The sequence below is a fragment of the Lathamus discolor genome, chromosome 11 (genome assembly GCF_037157495.1).
Source record: "Lathamus discolor isolate bLatDis1 chromosome 11, bLatDis1.hap1, whole genome shotgun sequence".
NCBI lineage: Eukaryota > Metazoa > Chordata > Aves > Psittaciformes > Psittacidae > Lathamus > Lathamus discolor.
Genome location: NC_088894.1, coordinates 1,642,951 through 1,656,001, shown reverse-complemented (window position 1 = coordinate 1,656,001; position 13,051 = coordinate 1,642,951). Strand labels below are relative to the sequence as shown.

Here is a 13,051-nt window from a genome sequence, read left to right as displayed (position 1 = left end):
CTGGATTGGGAGTTGGGATATCCGAGCTTCCAGCATCACCCTGGGGGTTTCGGGGGTGTTATCCCTGTTGGCAGGTAGGGATGGGTTAAATGGGGTTCATGCCACGGTACCCGCATCCCTGGTCCTTCCCTGCTCCACGGCAGGTTTTTCTTGTTTCTCCTCAAAATCATCCACGTTTTATGGCGGCCAGACGAGAGCACATGGGTAATTTATGGGCGCTGTGTTTGAAGAAGGGAAGGGGAAAATCTCCTCTTCTGGCACATAAACTCGTATCTTTGGTTAAAAATTAACTGTGGCCATAGAACCCCAGGTGTCGGAGTGAGTGGAGTTCACCCTGAGAGCGCTGCCGGTCACTGTCCCCTCCTGTCCATCCCGGGATGGCCACAACACCATCCACAAGCCCCCGCCGCCTCCTGCCCCTCTCCCTGGGGCTCTTCCAGGCTGCTCTGCTCTTCTTCTTCACCCTCTTCGTCACCTACGATGAGCCCTCGGCGCAGGCAGAAGATGCCAGCTCGGTGGCCAACCGTCTCTACAGCATCTTCCCCTTCTTCCAGGACATCCAGGTGATGCTGGTGGTGGGGCTGGGGCTCTTACTGACCTTCCTGCCCCGCTATGGGCTCAGCGTCCTCACCCACAACTTCCTCCTGCTCAACTTCTCCATGCAATGGGCGCTGCTGCTGCAGGCCTTGCTCCATCGCTTCCATCATGGCCAGGTCCACTTGGGCCTCCACAACATCCTCACTGCAGAGTTCGCTGCTGTGACAGTGCTCATCTCCACGGGGGCCATACTGGGGAGGACCAGTCCCTGCCAGCTCCTCGTCATGGCCATGTGTGAAGTCCCCATCTACCTCACCAGCGAGTGGGCCATCATCACCTCTCTGGGTGTCCTGGATGTGGGGGGCACCATCACCATCCACGTCTTCTCCTGCTATTTCGGCCTCGGTGTGTCCAAGGCTCTGTTCAGGGCAGCACAGCAGCCGGTGCATCCCAAGGAGACCCCGACACCCCGCTCCGACCTCATGTCCCTGGTTGGGATGCTCACCCTCTGGGTTTTCTGGCCCAGCTTTGTGGCTGTTCTCTGCCGACCGGGGGATGCTCAGCACCGCGCCATCCTCAACACCCTGCTGGCCATGAGCGCCAGCGCCGTGACCACCGTGGTGGCCTCCAGCCTGATGGAGAGGGATGGCAAGCTCAGCCCTGGCCACCTACAGAACGGCAGCCTGGCCGGTGGGGTGGCCATCGGCGCGGTGGCTGACATGGCCGTGGCACCAGGGGCTGCCCTTGCCTTGGGGAGCCTCTCAGCCATGATTTGCCTCCTTGGCTTCAGGTTCCTCACCCCTCTCCTGGCGAGGAAGCTCTCACTGCGGGACCAATGCGGCATCCACAACCTCCACGGCTTGCCCGGCATCCTCGGAGCCGCAGCCAGCACCGTGGTCATCCTGGTGGTACCCGATGTCACCGCTGGGTACCACTTCTCCCCCACTGGAGGCAATGCCACCGAGAGGGTGGTGATGGGATGGTTTGGGGGCCGTGGGGCAGGGTGGCAGGCACTGTGCCAGGCAATGGGGCTGATGCTGGCTGTTGGTGGCTCACTGCTCACCGGGCTGCTCACCGGTGCCGCGCTCCGGATGCCCTGCCTGGCCCTGCCGCCGCAGCGGCTCTGCTTCGATGACTCGCTGCATTTTAAGGTCCAGGAGGAGGCTGAGAGCACGGGGATGGGCAGCACCAGTGAGGAAGGGGCTCTGGCAATGAAGGAGCAGGTTTAGGCACTGGGGTGTGTTTGCAGATGAGGGTTCGGCCCTTTCTGTCCCCATCGCTGGCGAGGAGCTGCAGGCAGGAGATGCTGCTTGCTCCCAGCCCCTGCACAGCTTCTGAGGATGCTGGCAGAGCCGAGACAGCACCATGGCACCAATCCCTCCTCCATCATCCCACCCTGTGGCTATGAACCCCCTCCTCTGCACTGGCTGCCTCCAGGACCCATCCATTCCCAGCAACAACACACTCAGGGTGTCCCCCTCTGGATGGACACTAACCTGGATGGCACCACTGCAGGGTACCAGCACCGGCTGCTTCTCTCTCCATGAGCAGCATCACCCATGGTGCCTGTCCCAAAACTCAGCTCCGGGATGGGGACTCAGCATCCACTGCCTGCAGGGTGGAAATGCAGCAGTGGGGTGAGATGGAATAAGATGAACCGGCCCCGAGCGAGGGATTTTACACGGATTTGATAACCTTCGCTGGGCAATCGGCTCTCCAGGACATTTTGCCAAGGGAGGCACCAGCTTTTTCACCACCGCCACAGCAAGCAGCAATGAGGATCCAGCCCAAGCACTGAGAGGACCCTCAGAGAGGGGCAGGAGGCACCCACACCCTGCAGCACCCTCATCCCACCCCAAAGATGGGGCCGGGAAAGCTGTGCCAGCATCCCAGGGTGCTGCGAGGCCCCGAGGAAGAGCCGCAGCCCCATCCTATCCCATCCCATCCCATCCCTCCCCGGGCAAGGAGCCGCTTCCACCCCGCGGAGGACAAAGCCTGCGGTCCATCGCTGGCATGCGGCGAGCGCGGGGCCGCATCCTGCCCGCAGAGCAAGGCTGTGATTCACATCCCCCTCCATGAGTCACCGCTGCCCCTGCGCTGCCACGGATCCCGCTGCTGCAGAGACAATGCCAGGGACAACCCAACACCCCCCCCCCCCAGCGCTGGCCACAGGAGCAGGGGGCTCTCGGCATGGTTGGGGGTCCCCGAAGCCAAGGCGATGGGAGCCGGGCTGGATCCGCTCTGCCCGGCACGGCCGCAGGCGGAGCGGCGCGGAGAGGGAGCGATGCTGGGGAATTCGCCCTCCAATAATCACATCCAGGCCCGGGGGCCCGGCGGGTTTGGGGAATTGTTAGAATAAAACATTGCCGAGCTCTGACAAAGCGCTCCTGCCCCCCCCCCCAGCCCCAACAATGGGCCCCGCGGGCTGAACAGCGGGGCCGGGGGCCACGGTGATGGGAGGCAGCGTGGTCCCAACCCCCCCGGCCTCCAATACAGCCCTCGGGCTTCTCGGCCCCTTGGCGTGGATGCGTCCCTGTGTTGGGAAGCATCGTGAGCATGGAGCAGGGTCCAGCCGGGCCCCTCGCCGCTGCCTGGCTCCTGCTGGGTGTCAAGAGCCATTGGAGCCAGTGTCTGCCCTGGGATGCTGCGATACCATCGGGGACAGGGATCGGGAGCATCCAGGCTCCGAGCGAGCCGGCGCTCCCGCTGAGCCCGGCATCCCGTCCCGCTGCTTCCCCCCATGCCGAGGCCTGCCGGCTCCAACGGCTCCGGTGGTGGCACTGCGGGCTGCAGCCATCCATTGGGAAGCGGCCATGGAAAGGCACCCATGGGTGTGCAGGGACTTGTGTGCACACGTGTAGTCATAGAATGGTTTGGGCTGGAAGGGACCTCATCCAGTTCCAACATCCATGCGCTCACACATGAACACACATCCATGCACACACCCATACACACACATATATGTATTCTCATGCATTCACCCATATACACGCATACGGTCACACATGCACCCATGTACACGCACACACACACACACACACAATGCACGCACATCCCCGGGGCTTGCATCCCTCTTGCTGGCTCCGGAGCAGCATCCAGCATCCCCATCCCTTCCCAGCCTCCTGCCGAGCAGCCTGCGGCACCCAGCGGGAGAGCAGGCGATGGGGATGCGGGGAGGGAGAGCACCCGGAGCTGGGCCGGGGCGCACCCCTCCTCCGGGCTGGCACATCCTGGCGCGGGCACCCCGGCACGGCGCTGCTCAATCTGGTCTGCAGATGCCTCCAGCACCGGGATGTGCTGCGGGGTCAGCGCTTCCCCACTGCCCGCAGAGGCTCAGGCAGCTGGTATCCCATAGCCGGGGGTGGGGGGGGGAAGGCCAGGACCCACCTGGGGCACAGCACGGCTCCCAGCCGTCCCCATCCCATGGGATGCGCTGTCCTGCAGCTGGAGCCGGGCAGCGATGCTGCTGGGTGTGCCGCCCGGCTCTCCCCGCTGCTCTCCAAAGGATGGAGCAGTAAAACATTCAGCAGAGCCCCTAGCGTTTATCACACCATAAATCTGGGCTTTCAACAGCTTTACGATGCTGCAGGGAGATGGGAGAGAACAAAACGCTGCTCTGCTTCGACAGACACAGCCTCGCATGTGCCAGTGCCCCCAGCGCCGGGGCTGCCAAGGGACCAAGGACCAAAGCAGGGGGTTCATAGGGGTAAGGAACCCCCCAGACAGCATCCTGGGGGGCTGCTGGCACCCTGACAGGGTGATGGCTGTGGGGCAGCTGCGTTTTGGTGGGACAATGATGGGGGGGAAATGCGCCTCTGTGGAAATAGGGCAGCCGCCAGCATGGTCCTTGGGCACGGCCCCCCCAGCGCACTGAGAGCTGCTGCCGCCTCTGAGCTCAGCCCAGAGCGGGGTTGGGATGCAGGGCACTGGTCCTGGTGAGGAGCCTCAGTCCCCATCCCTGTCCCCATCAACCGACCCTGCCGTGATTGCAAAACAAGCAGCGCGGGCAGGAAGCTGGGTCCGCGTGTGCTCAGCGCTCGGCTGCATCTGGCCGGGCCATCACCGCGGCGCACGGCCCAGCGCAGGGATGAGGGCGCAGTGACCGCATCCCCCCCTGCACTCACACACACGTGTGTGTGTGCTCAGCCTTCACACCGTGCCCGAGCTCATCGCATCCCCATGGGCCGGGGCCAGCTTGTGCAAGGCACGCACGGCCCTTAGGGGCTGGCACGGCCCTGGTGGTGGTGGTGGGGGGACAGGGGACCATGGCAGCAGCGACTGCTGGAGCCACACGAGAGCGGCCCCCCCGGAGCAGGCGGGAGCGTGCGGTGCTGCCCGCGGAGGAAATGCGCTCACTCCATGTGCTGCACACTTGGGCTCGCTGCTATTTTTATTTGACTTTTCGGGGCCCGTTTCCTTTTTCCGGCTGTTTTCGCTGTGATTCCACCAGCGCCGCGACCTCGCTTTTCCCCTCCCTCCCTTTTGCCTCTTCCTTCACTCTTTCCTTCCTTTCCATGCACTCATTCCTGCCGCAGATGCACCGGGATCCCTTTTCCCTCTCCCCAAAGCCGGTGATAGCAGCAAGCTCGTGGTGAGCTCATGGCGAGCGTGGCAATGCCTCCTCCCCGCACTCAGATGCTGAAGCACCAGCATCAGGCACAACCTCCCCTATTCCCAGTTCCTGCAGCACAGCCTGGAGAAGCACAACACCCCCGTGAGATCACCAGCCCCATCCATGGGATATCGAGCATCAATAGAGCGATTTGGGGATGTGGGTGGGATGTAGGGTGAGATACGTGGGGGCAGTGATTGGGAATAAGCGAAAAACCCCAAACCTAAACCAGTGCAAACCCTCCTGAGGAAGCCTCAGAAAGACAGGAGGAAAAGGCAGCAGTGCTCATGCCCGAAGGATGAGGATGGAGTGGGGAGGAGGGAGCGTGGCCTCCAGTATTGGAACTGCAGCTCCCCAATGAGCTCCTCCACCAGCCTGCCCCATGCCACGCAGGCAGCATCTCCTGGGACCTGATCCCATTGCAGGGACCCCACAGGAGCAACACCCCCTGCTCTCACCCCAAACCGGGGTCCCTGTCCTACCCCATCCAACCCTGCTCCCTGCCTGCATCCTTCTAAACCCCAGGGGGAGCTCCTTCCAGCCCAGTCCTAGGGGTAAGGAGTGGGCAAGGACCCCCGAGCATCCCCCGATGCCATCGGGATGCTGGGAACCCGCAGGGAAAGGCGCCCCGAGGCGCAGGGGTGCGGGTCCCATTGGTCAGCAGCACCCACTGAGCACCCTGCCGGGACCGGGGCCACGGATGAGACCGCGCTGGGGACCGCGGCAGCGGCCGGCTCCGCGCAGCGCGCAGCGCTCTGCTGCCACCTCGTGTCCTCCACGCACGGCCCCGCAGCCCCACGCGGGGCTGGGACAAGGGTTTTACCCTGCCCGAGGGGAGGCTGAGCTGAGCTCTTAGGCAGAAGCTCTTCCCTGTGAGGGTGCTGAGGCGCTGGCACAGGGTGCCCAGAGAAGCTGTGGCTGCCCCATCCCTGGCAGTGCTCAAGGCCAGGTTGGACACAGGGGCTTGGAGCAAGCTGCTCCAGTGGAAGGGGTCCCTGCTCGGGGCAGGGGTTGGAGCTGGAGGAGCTTTAAGGTCCCTTCAACCCAAACCAGGCGGGGGTTCTGTGATGACAGCACCCACCCCGATGGAGAAAGGACTGAGGAAGCTGGGGCAGGGGCAAGCAGCCTCCACCATCATGCATAAGGGTGAAGGATGGAGCCCCAGTAGCCAGGCCTGCACACACTGAGACAGAGACAGAGACACTGAGCAGTGCCCACTGCTGTGCCATGCCCGGTCCATGCACCACACCAACCCCATCAACAGCCCAAGGCCCCAACGCACCCAAAGGGCTTCCAGGTTTTATTTCTGGCTTCCCAGACAGTGTTTGCGACCCAAGAAGGGAGGCGGGAGCCACCCGGGGCGCCGGCAGAGCACGGTGATAAAGGAGGATGCTCCTCAGCTCAACCACCACATCCCTGCAGGCTCAGCTCACCACAGGGTACCAGGGCACGCATGGTGCTGAGCAACCGGGTCCCCCAGTGCTGCACATCCCACGGGCTGAGCCTTGCCCTCAAGCCCCTGTGTCTGCCATGGGTTTTGCTGTTTATCCATGGGCACCAGTGCTCCCCAGGCTTCCCCTGGGCACCCGGTGATGCACCTCGGCTTCCCCATCCACTGTGGGCACCCGGCTGCTCTCTGTGTGCCAGCAGCGCAGCACGGACACGGGTCCCACTCCACAGCCTGGCCCCCCTCAGAGCCTTATGGATACGCAGTGGTCCCGCATCCAGCGACAGCCCCATGTCCTGTCTCTGCCCCCAAAGCAACCGTTGTCCCCCAGAAAGCAGCAGGAGATGCAGGGCCAGGAGCATCAGAGGAATCCAACCCCTCACCTCCTTTCTTTGGCACTTCCCTCCCTTCTTCCCATGTTCCTGGCGTTCCAGCTTCCCACCACAGCCATCCCATGGCAAACCAAGCTGCCAGGGATGCAATGGGGCTGGTCCTTGGGTACCACTTGAACCAGGAGGATGAATTCAACATCTCCGCTGCCTTCAGCATTGAGAGTGCCCCAGGTTTCCAAAGCAGCCACCGGCAGCCGCGATGCCGGAGCTGCGCATCCCTCCGGCACATGGCAAGAGCATCCCTACGAGTCCCGGGGCACCCGGTGCAGTGCGTGCAGGGCATAGAGCTTCTCCCAGCAGGTCACCAGCCTCTGAGCCTTCCTCCCGACCTCCCGGAGCATCTTCCTCCTGCGGCCATGTCCCCTGTGCCAGGGCTGAGCCGGGATGCGAGGAGGGCTCTGCGGTCACAGCGTGCAGAGGGAGCATCACACAGGGTTAGTAAAGGGGATGAAAGCCACCATTGATAGGGTTTGTATGGGCAAAGCTGCAGGATGGGGTGGCCAAACCGCACGGGGGCACGGTGAGGGTGTGCTCTTGGGTCCCCATTGCTGACCAGCACAGCCCAGGCAGGGTTTGTCTCAGCCCGTTGCCCCGGTGATGATGGGGAGGATGAATCCCAGCACCGGCAGAACCCTGGGGTTTCCCCACTGGTTAATGAGTTGCTGGCGGCTGCCATAGGGAATCCTCATGGATGGGGTTTCCCCAGCAGAGCCCAGAGTAGCCCTTTAGGGAGAAATCCCAGTTCCTGCCTGTGAGAGCCCAGGAATGAGAGCAGGACTGGGTGAGCATCCCTCTAGGACAATGCTCTATTCCCATCACCCATGGCATGGGGGAACAAACCCACTTGGGAGCTGGTGGAAAAACCCCACCAGCCTGTCCCACACTGCCACTGCTGGGCATCCCTCCCCAGCCAGTTTAAAGCTCACTGGGATGTGCCATCATCATCCCACACCCACAGACACAGCATGGACCATGGGATGCTGCAGCCGGAGCCTCGATACTCCCTATGGGCAGCCCGAGAGCACACAACGGGGGTGGCTCTGCCCCATGTGCTGGGGGACTGGGAGCCATGGGGGGACTGGGAAGGGGCCGAGCTCCCACCTTGCGGATGCTCCTGCAGCTCCCCCTGAACACGACTTCCGTGTTCCTGGCCACCTTCCACAGCGCCAGCTCCTCAGGGCCGCGCAGGGACCCGGCGGCCGCTTCCCAAAGGGCCATGGTGATGTTGTAGATGGAGAACAGGATCTTCTGGTCCTGGAGAGGAGCAGCGCACGGTGGGGAAGGGGGATCAATGGATCCGGGGGGCTGAGCGCCCAGGATGCTGCTCAGTGCTCACCTTATCCGAGCGACAAGCGGGGCCGGCCCTTCCGCTCCTGTCCACCGACCCACTCAGGGTTTTCTGAGGACATAAAGCATGGTCAGGCATCCCAAAGCATCAGTGCCTCCAAGGTGGGGCAGGAACCCCCCATTTAAACAGCTTCCAAGCTCCTCCTTCGATCCCACAGGGCCGCATCCAGCTCGGCATTCCCAGGAGCGCACTCACCAGGTTCTGGATCTCGTGGAAGATGACGGCGCGGTACTGCCGGAGGATCCTGGCGATGCTGCACCTCTTGCCTCTGCTCAGCACCGTGAGGAGCAGGAGCAGCACAACAGCGCAGGAGAGCGCCCGGGGGGAAATCTGCACGGGGAAGGGCTCGGTGTCAGCCAGGGATGCGCCGGGCTCTGCCTCCATCCCCTTGACACAGCCCCCATTGACCCATCCCCTGTCCCTGAAGATGCAGGATGGGGCTCAACCTTGAGGAACCTTCATCCCAGTCCATACCCATGGCACACACTGAGCTCCCTGCTGCCATCAGGCAGATTCATGGCAAAGAGCTGCGCCAGGATCCTCACAGGTCTGTAGGATCTATCCCTCTACTCTCTACCCCAACAGAGTTCCCAGTAACTCCCCAGCTTGTGGCATCTCCAGGTCCTTTCCAACCCTGATTATTCTAGGATTCCATTTCCAGACCAGCCCCCCAACCAGCAGCAATCGAGGGGAATGGAAATGGATGTGCCCTGCTCATTGGAGAGGGGCTGGGGGTCAGGAACCGCCTGCTTCCCATCAGCAAACCTCCACATCTCCATCCAAACCGCTTCAGGCACCCCATCGGGATGCTCTCTGCACACCCCACAGCACAGCAGCGGCGGCGCAGCATTTCCAGCTCCCACACAGCTCACGCTCACCCTTGGCTCAGGGATCGGCGTCCCAGGCAGCAGCAGCAGCACCAGGCCCTGCTCTCCCCAGCTCTGGAACCCAACACGCGCATCCGAGCTGGAGGAGCAGGGATGAACCCCGGCGCTTTGAAGAGGAGCCAGCGCGGCCTCAAGTGACCGGGGCCAGGACATCTGACCAGCCCCACAGCAGTGGGGCACGGATGGGAACCCCGATGCACACACAGCCTCTGCCGGGAAAGGAGCCAGCAGCTCTCCATGGGCCCCATCCTGGTGTCTGCATCACCCCCCTGACCCTCCTCTCCCCACGCAGGGTCAGGTCTGGGCAGGCAGAAGCAGCTCAGCTCCTTCCAACTATGCAATCCCTGTGGCCAAAGCAGAGCAATGAGGAGGGGACGGGCACAGCTCTGCCCGCCCCAAGCCACAGCTCGCATCCCTGTGGGCTCACCAACATCCCAGCCACCTCTGGCCCTTGGCATTGGCCTTTCGCTCACAGAAGCCGGAAGGAAAAGTCATTCCCTTGTGGAAGTCTGAGCCCATCCATCCTGCCCCGTGGCTTGTAAAACCTGCATCCCGCTCAATGATGGGCTGGTCCCGGCTCCAAAAGAGTGAGGAAACCTTTTCCCACCTTCCCATAGCTCAACAGGAGATGGGAGCTTAACACGAGGTGGAATCCAGCCCCCTGCAAGGCTGGGAACCCACGGACACAGGCATCACCTTGGATGTGCAGAGATGAGCAATTCCATGCACAACCGGTACCAATCCCACTGGGCTCTTCAGCTGCATTCATCACCACGAGCCTTCCAGTAGAGCCATGCCGGGCCCCATCCAGAGGCCAGGAAAGACCGGGAAGAGCCTCCCCATGCTGCTGGCTTTGCTCTCTGCAAGCCCACAGAGGGATCTCGCCCCAGAGGTGATTCAGCATTGAGCCAGGGGTATAATCCTCAGGGATACCAAAGGAGAGCGCTGCTTCCATAAGGACACCCTGTCCAAAGTCTAAGGGTTGCTGCTCTCAGGAAACCTCCTCTTCCAGGAAGACGAGGCCGTGCAATTTCGCTCTGAAACTGGGAATGACTTCCCTGAAGTGCCTTATAAAACAACTGGGACCAAATTCCAGCAGAAAGCACAGCATTCCCAGGCAGCCGAGCCTGGCGCTGGACTCCCAGCGCTCGGCACAGGAGGGAGCACAGCCCCGCAGCTAAAAGAGCTCCATGAGCAGCGGGATGGGGGCTCAGGGGTGCAGTGGGTGCTTCCCACTGCCCTCAGAGAGCTGGGAAGCAGCAGTGATGAGAGGGATGAAGCCGGCAAATCCCAGTCCTGGCCATTCCTTCCCATTCTTCAGGATGGAGGACACTAAGTTCAGTGGCTGACTTGGGGTTATTCCTTCCCCCTCACCCCTATCCCTGCAGCAGTAAGATACGGGCAGGCAGATCGCTTCCCATAGGGAAGGAGCAGGAATGTCAGAGCCTGTCCCTGGCAGGAGAAGCTAATCTCTTCCTCGGCTCTAATCCTCCAGCAAATACAGGAGATAAGGAAATCACCATTACTGATAGAGCAGCTCCTGGCATACTCCTGCAAGCCCTGGACACGAGGAATAGTTCCCAGGTTCCCATTAGGGTCCCATTGGGGATCCCAGCTCATTCCAGCCACACAGATCCTGTCCCAAACCCCCTTTTACCCAAGGGGACCCAGAGCCTCAGCACATGCCACGGTTCCAGGAAGACCTAATGCTCTCCCCCTTGGGATCAGCCAGGTCCAAGCCCCATTCCAGCTCCATCCCAGCCAGGTCCAAGCCCTTTCCCAACCAACAGCAGCCCATTCCCAGCCAGACCACAGCCCCCTCCCCACCAATTCCCACCTTTACCCCACCGCAACCCTCCCACCCAGCTCCCAGCTCCATCATATCCCTCCCCAGCCCCTTCCGACTGGTCCAAGCCCTTTCCCAGCCGAATCGTGCCCATCCGGATCAGCCCAAGCCCCATCCCGGGAGAACCGGATGCTTCCCAAGCCCCATCCCAGGTGCTGCGGGTCCCAGGGGCCGAACCGCCCCCCCCCCCAGCCCCCCGGGGGTCCCGTCCCGGTGCCGCCGCACTCACCATGGAGCCCCTCGGGCGCGCTCCCTGCGGCGGCTCCCGCGGCCGCGTCCTGCTCCGCCGGGGCCCGCGGTTTGAACTTGGCTCCACGGTGGGAGGGGACGGGCCCGGCCGCCGCGGGGGGGACGGGACACGGCGGCCCGGCCCCGGTCCCGGCGCCCGGGGGGGAGCGGGGACCGGCACAAAGGGAGCCGTGTCCGTGCCCCTGCGCGCCTGCATTCGGTGCTGGGGGGGGGGGGGGGGTGCGGAGCCGGGCACTGCGGCTCCTACCTGGTTGTGGTCATCGGTGCGTTCGGGATCCACCTACAGCCACACAGCAAGCGCGGGCAGAGGTGGCTGTGCAGTGAGACCCCTCAGGGACCATACCCCTGTGTGCAGGCACAGTTCCCCCTCCGGCTTCCCCTCCAAGCTCTCACCATGAGCAGCATCAGCGCTGGACCCTGCCCCAGCTCCGGATCATTTGCTTTTGTAGAGAGGGAAAATAATGGACAGAGAGGAGCAAGGCTCTGCTGAAGAGGAGGATGAGGGCGTTGGAGCGAGAGATAACACCAGTGGCTGAATAATCCACCTCTTCTCAACTTGGCAGGAACAGTCCTCCATGTGAAGAGGAAACTCCAGCAATGTCTGGGTCTCGCCTTCTGCAGTACAACTTGTTTTCTGAGCACTATACAGTTAAAACCCCCAGGTACCATAACCCAGTTTAAAACCACCAAGAAGCCACAAACATGAAGAGGCTCTAAAAGTTGAGTTATTTAAACCAAAAACCAAACCTAACCCCAGAATGTACCCCAGGTACAGAGTGGCAAAAGGAGTTCGGTGCTGCAAGGAGGCCTCCAGCACACCCCAGTGCAGCACTGGGAATAATCCCTCCTCTCGGCACCCACAAGGAACTCCCATAAAGTCCTTCCCATGGGTTTTCTCAAGCCCAGGGCTCTGGGGTTGCCTTCCCCGATAAATCCTTAAGGAATGCGGTGCTGCCATTGGAGTCAGGGGATTCCAATCGATGGCCACACACACAGTATCTGGCTTACAGGAGATGCTCCAAACACAAGGCAGGAATCTCTCCAGCAGGAAAAGCCAGGCCAGTGTGGTTCCAAGCAGCCTTCCCCACCTCAACTCCAGAGCCACTAAGTGAGAGCACTGTGGGGCAAAGGGATCCACGTTTCCCTGGCATTCAGCCTTCCCAAGCACATCACTACCCCAGGAAGCACACCCTGCCTACAACAGTGGGCCAGAGTCCCCACATCCAAGCACTTACATGGATCACAGTATGGAGGAAGAGTAGAAGCCATGTGAGAAGCACGAGGGGCTGAAGGACAGCACATGCTGGAAACTACTTTTAAACATGTTTTCCTCATGCCTGGCTCAGTCATGAAATCCTTGTCCAGGCACATTCCCTCCCCACATCTACCCTCTCCTGCCCATACAGAAAGGATGCCAGTGACAGCACGAAATCCCTGAGCAAGTCTCTCAACCCCCAGTGGCTCTCACTTACCTTTGATAAACTACAACTCCATGGGATATCCGTCATCTACACCCTCCTTAATGCAGCTTCAGACACTTCCACAGCTATTCAAGAGAGAGCACAAGAGTTTCCATTATAAACCCCAAGCAAAAAGAGGCTTGCACTCCAAGACCAACCGTTTCTACTTCAGTGGTAAGGGACAGGCTCCTCATCCTTGCTGGCAGCACAACTTGGTGTAACCACCACCAGCAGATATGCTCCCAGGGTGGTGGGAGCCTGATAAGTTCCAAG

The 13,051-nt window shown here is 61.6% G+C and overlaps 2 protein-coding genes across 4 annotated transcripts; one reads left to right on the top strand and one right to left on the bottom strand.

Moving 5' to 3' along the window:
• Nucleotides 1–377: 377 nt before the first annotated feature.
• LOC136020581 (ammonium transporter Rh type B-like) lies at nucleotides 378–1,766 on the top strand. The gene has a single exon (XM_065691798.1). The coding sequence runs from the start codon at nucleotides 378–380 to the stop codon at nucleotides 1,764–1,766; it is 1,389 nt and encodes a 462-aa protein (XP_065547870.1).
• Nucleotides 1,767–4,915: 3,149 nt separating this feature from the next.
• Nucleotides 4,916–13,041, bottom strand: C11H20orf204 (chromosome 11 C20orf204 homolog). Of its 3 annotated transcripts, none has more exons than XM_065691809.1 (6): nucleotides 11,712–12,780; nucleotides 11,299–11,598; nucleotides 8,532–8,666; nucleotides 8,325–8,387; nucleotides 8,090–8,242; nucleotides 4,916–7,386 (listed from the first exon to the last, which is right to left on the bottom strand). In XM_065691809.1, the coding sequence occupies exons 1-6, from the start codon at nucleotides 11,985–11,987 to the stop codon at nucleotides 7,231–7,233; spliced, it is 1,083 nt and encodes a 360-aa protein (XP_065547881.1). In that variant the 5' UTR covers nucleotides 11,988–12,780; the 3' UTR covers nucleotides 4,916–7,230. The 3 variants fall into 3 exon arrangements, with proteins under 3 accessions (XP_065547881.1, XP_065547882.1, XP_065547880.1); XM_065691810.1 differs by adding an exon at nucleotides 12,791–13,041 and having other exon boundaries at nucleotides 7,295–8,242; nucleotides 11,712–11,801; XM_065691808.1 differs by having other exon boundaries at nucleotides 7,295–8,242.
• Between the last annotated feature and the right edge of the window lie 10 nt (nucleotides 13,042–13,051).